Source organism: Nicrophorus vespilloides, unplaced genomic scaffold (genome assembly GCF_001412225.1).
Source record: "Nicrophorus vespilloides isolate i.1.1-1 unplaced genomic scaffold, Nicve_v1.0, whole genome shotgun sequence".
NCBI lineage: Eukaryota > Metazoa > Arthropoda > Insecta > Coleoptera > Silphidae > Nicrophorus > Nicrophorus vespilloides.
Window position 1 is genome coordinate 789 of NW_017096672.1, and position 6,067 is coordinate 6,855.

Sequence of the window (6,067 nt, forward strand, 5' to 3'; positions counted from 1 at the left end):
TTGTTGGAGTGCATAAGCGGATTAAGGGTGGAGGAGGGTGGATGGTTGGATGGATGGAAAGGGAAGGACCGGAAGAAATCATTAATTAGATTCAAGGGAGGATCTAGTAGTAGTAGTAGTAGTAATAGTATATAGATGGTTTGATGGTCATTCCGGTGACAAATATGATATTGGATCAGCCGAACGGAACGGAAACTATTGCCGCGTATACGGACTTATAATTGGCTAATTAATTTTCCTGCCAGAGATGGAGCGGCCGCACACGAGAGAGAAAAACAGAAAATGATGTCTTATGGTGTTTCCGATGAGGAGAAGGGATGCGATTTATTTTTATTGCGAGCGCATCCGCTCGTAAAAAAAGATGAGCTCTGTGAAAAGTCGAGCGAAAGTATCGGGAATAACAGAGAAATAGAGGCGATGGAAATAAAATAAAATAAATAAAACTAGAAACAGATCATAATTTTAATGGATGGCTGTGAAGCAAGGAGGAGGTGCAGCAAGAATTGTTGGAGTAAATCACGTTTATTGCGGTTCGCGCACGGGACCAAATTTTATGCAATCTCTGTCTATTTCCAATAGGCAACATCTTGGGGAACAGCAATAATCTGCGTAATCTTCACCACTAAATCACCGGCGAAAACTTTATATGGCTTCGTGTGTATTTAGCGACGTCGGGGGCGGCCGTGAAGATGGAAACGCCGCCGCCAACGTTGATGGAGCGCATCGAAAATTGCCGATTATAGGATGGGAGCTCTTCATAAATATGAAGAGGGTGGAGAGACCAGGACCAGGGCCGAAAACGTGCATTATATAATCTAATGGGGGCGCCGGAAAACTTCTGCACTACATAAATTTACATTTCGGAAAACCTAATAGCCCCGGGCTTAATGAATACGCAAGCGAAAACTCGCATTCACATTACACATACATATAGATGCACATGTAAGCGTTAAGTTTGCGTCGCGGGGGAAAAGCGGAAAAATCCCGGCTCTCTACGATTAGATTATCCGGGGGAAAATTATGATTTACCGCCACTTTTCAAATTGCCTTTTCGCACGCACGCACCGAGCTTTGACTTTACAAAAAAAAAGACGCACACACATAATTATCGTTGTTATGTGATTCCACGTGCTTTCGAAACGTCGAGGCTTTCCCTATCAATTTTCCCCGACACAATTCCTCCTCCCTCAAAAAAAAAAAAAAAACAGAAATCATCTCCTTCGCCCCAATTTTATTTTTTTTTGGTGTTGTTTTGTCCCTTGTTAGTTTTAGATGATTAAGTATGCAACGTTCACATAACATAATCCAAAATTTACACATTTTTCCTTCCTTTTGTATTGTACTAAATTGTATTTAATTAATTGAATCTTCAGTAATATAATTTGTGTAATAAATACAAAATTGAGACATAAAAGAATTCAAGGATATTTGAAAAACTATAAACAATAATAAATATGCAGATAATTGCTGATTATATAAGAAATAAAACGTGTTTCAATGATTATGCAATTCAGTAATCAAATTCGAACATTTTACGTTTTCTTGGATATCTAAAAATCTTCTAAAATCTTTAAAAGTAATATAAAATTTGTAAATTAAAGCAAACAATATAAGAAAGGAAATAATTGTAATAAAATAAATGAAAATATTTTAAAAGTTTTATGAAAATAATTGTAAAATTTCTTATAAACAGTAATTAGTGTTTGTCGGTTTTAAAAAACTAGGTTTTTTGAAGAAATTTACTAGGTTTTTGTTGAACACTTGCATGAACACCTATGTAAACACCTGAACGAACTCTTGTGAGGCTTTTCCTATCAATTTTCTCCGAAACAATTTCTCCTCCCTTTGAAAAACAGAAATCATCTCCTTCGCCCCAATTTTTTTTTGGGTGTTGTTTTGTACCCTTGTTAGTTTTAGATGATTAAGTATGCAACGTTCACATAATATTTACAAATGTTTCCTTCCTTTTGTATAATATAATTTGTGTAATAAATAGAAAATTGAAATAATCAAAATAACAATTAAACGATTTTTGAGATGTAAAAGAATTCAAGGATATTTGAAAAACAATAATAAATATGCAGATAATTACTGATTATATAAGAACTAAAACGTGTTTCATACAATGATTATGCAATTCCAGTAATCAAATTTGAACATTTTATGTTTTCTTGGTTATCTAAAAATCTTCTAAAATCTTTAAAAGTAATATAAAATTTGTAAATTAAAGCAAGCAATATAAGGAAGGAAATAATTGTAATTAAAAAAATGAAAATATTTTAAAAGTTTCATGAAAATAATTGTAAAATTTCTTATAAACAGTAATTAGTGTTTGTCGGTTTTTAAAATTAGGTTTTTTGAAGAAATTTACTAGGTTTTTGTTGAACACTTGCATGAACACCTATGTAAACACCTGTACGAACCCTTGTGAGGCTTTCCCTATCAATTTTCTCCGACACAATTTCTCCTCCCTTTGAGAAAACAGAAATCATCTCCTTCGCCCCAATTTTTTTTTGGTTTTGTTTTGTCCCCTTGTTAGTTTTAGATGATTAAGTATGCAACGTTCACATAATAGCGTAATCCAATATTTACACATTTTTCCTTCCTTTTGTATTATACTAAATTTTATTCAATTAATTGAATCTTCTATAACATAATTTGTGTAATAAATACAAAATTGAAATAATCAAAATATTAATTGAGACGTAAAAGAATTCAAGGATATTTGAAAAACTATAAACAATAATAAATATGCAGATAATTGCTGATTATATAAGAAATAAAAACGTGTTTCATACAATGATTATCCATATTAACAATTTCCAATGATCAAAAAAAAGTAAAATTCGAACATTTTACGTAAGTAATATAAACTAAATTTTTTTGAAGAAATTTACTCGCTTTTAGTTGAACACTTGCATGAACACCTATGTACACACCTGCACGAACCCTTGTATTGATAATCACAAATTTGTATAAAAATCAATTAATTATTTTGAAAAAAACAAAAAGGTCGATTTTTGTATAAACCCTATATGTAATTACAATAAAATAAACGTAAAATATTTATAAAAAAATTTACATGAAACTTTGCATTTTTCATATAATTCTATAATAAAATTTAAATAACTCTAATTGCTATGAAATATTTCAATATTATAAATATCAAATACAAAATTTAAAGTTAAAAACTATTTGAAATTGAATAAATTTGGAATGTTTCAATGATACACGATATATCGTATAGAAATTTATTGCAAAGTTGACTAATGGTAAGATAGAAAGAAAGGGGGAATTCCAATTTCCATTCTTCATTTAGTTAGAACTTCCAATTTTAGGTCGGTTTAATGAAGGGAAAATCCAAGCATCAAGTGATTCCCAAATGAAAGATGAAACATCTTGAAATTCTTATTAGAAAACACATTAAATTTATAAGAAATCACATTTTTTAAGATTTTAGTGTTTTTTCTGAAATAAAAATAAACATACTTTTCTTAATTATTAGAAATTATTGTATTTGTAAAGGGTGTCCCAAATATAATGCAAGATTTGAATTTGCCGCCATTTGTGCTGTAAAGTGTTGGAAACCCCCAAAGAAAAAAACAATTTGACACTTTACTGTACAAAGGGCGGCAAATTCAAATCTTGGGTTTAAATTTTTGACACCGTTTATTATTAGAAAAAATTATAAGAAATCATATTTTTTAAGATTTTAGTGTTTTGTGAAATAAAAATAAGCATACTTTTTTTAATTATTGTATTTGTAAAGGGTGTCTCAAAAATTAACGCAAGATTTGAATTTACCGCCACTTTGACACTTTACTGCACAAAGGGCGGCAAATTCAAATCTTGTGTTAATTTTGGGACACCCTTTATTATTACAAAAAAAAAACCTACTGATTTTATATATTGAATATTCATATTTAATGAAGATCCGCAATGACTTTAAATAGTTTTTTTTAGTAAATAGTTCACAAAATATTTAATATAAATATTTTCACAATTTTACCAAAACCTCTGTTTTATTGATAATAAACTAATTAGAAGATGAAATAGAGTATGTTTAAATACTTTAAACTTATCTAATTGTAAACACGTATTCTTTATCACATTGCGTAATTTAATTGCGATAGAACGAGCAAATCGCGATAAATCCAGGAAACGTTTTGCACCGCAATAGCGAAACAATGAGCGACGCAGTTGTCGCATCCAATCTCAATCCGTGGAAAAGAAAGTGATTAATGGAAATCCAAACTGCGAATTCACCGGATATTAAACAGAGAACGGTAAATCCGCAGAGACTTTTTATTTTGGTCTTCCTCGCAAGTAAACGATCCGAACTCTGGGAAATACCCGCAGCCAAAGAATTCCCCTTTGCAGATAAACGAAAACCGTATAAAATCCGACTCATCGGAAACGGCGAGCACACAACAGTTCCTTATCTCAACGCAAACACAACAACTGTGAATTAGTTCTCAAAGTATTTCAATAATTAACAACGAGATGAATCTGAAAGTGATTTTTGTCTTCGCCCTTGTGGTCATCGCAGCTTTGATGGGACAGGCGGAAGCAGGAAGCAAGAGGTGGAGGAAATTTGTAAGTGATGAACGATTTTTTGTGTTGTTTTGATATTAATTTTTAATCGTTTTTACAGGAGAAGAAATTCAAGCACGCGGCGCATAAGGTCAAAGAGGCTTTACCTGTTATACAAGGATACGCGGCAGTCGCTGGCACAGTCGCAGCTCTCGGCAGGAAATAATGATTTCGCTTTAATTTTACTTTAATTTATTCTAACATACTTTTGTACTCTAATGTTTAGTTTATAAGGAAAGAAATATAGTCTAGTTGTTTGTAACCGCAAGTAATTTTACTTAAACGCCACAGATAAACCGCTGCGCTCATAAATTTGCTGATAATGCCACAAGCAAGGACAAAACTGAAATCGTGCTTCCACAAATATGATTGGAAAAATGTTTTCTATACTATACAGTTAGGAAATTAATATTCATAACAAACATTCCGAGTATTTCAAATAATTTCTAAGAAACGCGTCTTCATATTTCAATAAATTTCTCCACAACCACAAGATTTACAATCATATATGAAGATGATTATTAAAGCTAAAAGTATAAAGAATAAAATGAGTGTATTGTTATAATTGTGTCCCAATTAGTTTTCCTGTAATTAATTCTCAAAATTGATATCAATCGAGCAAAAATTAATACAATTTCTTCGTAATTACTATACTTACAATCATAGTTTTATAAAAACGTGTCTTCATATTTCAATAAATTTCTCCACAAACACAATATTTACAATCATATATGAAGATGATTATTAAAGCTAAAAGTATAAAGAACAAAATGAGTGTATTGTTATAATTGTGTCCCAATTAGTTTTCCTGTAATTAATTCTCAAAATTGACATCAATCGAATAAAAATTAATACAATTTCTTCGTAATTATAATACTTACAATCATAGTTTCATAAAAACGCGTCTTCATATTTCAATAAATTTCTCCACAACCACAAGATTTACAATCATATATGAAGATGATTATTAAATCTAAAAGTATAGAGAATAAAACGAGTGCATTGTTATAATTGTGACCCAATTAGTTTTCCAATAATTAATTCTCAAAATTGATATTAATCGAGTAAAAATTAATACAATTTTTTCGTAATTACAACTTACAATCATAGTTTCATAAAAACGCGTCTTCATATTTCAATTAATATCTCCACAACCACAAGATTTACAATCATATATGAAGATGATTATTAAAGCTAAAAGTATAGAGAATAAAATGAGTGCATTATTATAATTGTGACCCAATTATATTTCCTGTAAATAATTCTCAAAATTGATATGAATCGAGTAAAAATTAAGACAATTTCTTTGTAATTACAATACTTACAATCATAGTTTCATAAAAACGTGTCTTCATATTTCAATAAATTTCTCCACAACTACAAGATTTACAATCATATATAAAGATGATTATTAAAGCTAAAAGTATAGAGAATAAAATGAGTGTATTGTTATAATTGCGTCTTGATTAGTTTT

At 30.2% G+C, this 6,067-nt stretch overlaps 1 protein-coding gene across 1 annotated transcript; it reads left to right on the forward strand.

Annotated features, from left to right (window-relative positions):
- The first annotated feature begins 4,403 nt into the window (after positions 1-4,403).
- Positions 4,404-4,855, forward strand: LOC108557843 (cecropin-C-like). Its single transcript, XM_017914528.1, has 2 exons — positions 4,404-4,596; positions 4,655-4,855. Exons 1-2 carry the CDS (start codon positions 4,504-4,506, stop codon positions 4,757-4,759), a joined length of 198 nt encoding a protein of 65 aa, XP_017770017.1. The 5' UTR covers positions 4,404-4,503; the 3' UTR covers positions 4,760-4,855.
- The last annotated feature ends 1,212 nt before the right edge of the window (positions 4,856-6,067 follow it).

What these genes read in the sequence shown, in the direction of transcription:
- LOC108557843 (XM_017914528.1), top strand. Translation starts at nt 4,504, where the DNA reads ATGAATCTGAAAGTGATTTTTGTCTTCGCCCTTGTGGTCATCGCAGCT. An exon ending in GCAAGAGGTGGAGGAAATTT is followed by an intron (nt 4,597 to 4,654) that starts GTAAGTGATGAA and finishes TCGTTTTTACAG; the next exon opens with GAGAAGAAATTCAAGCACGC.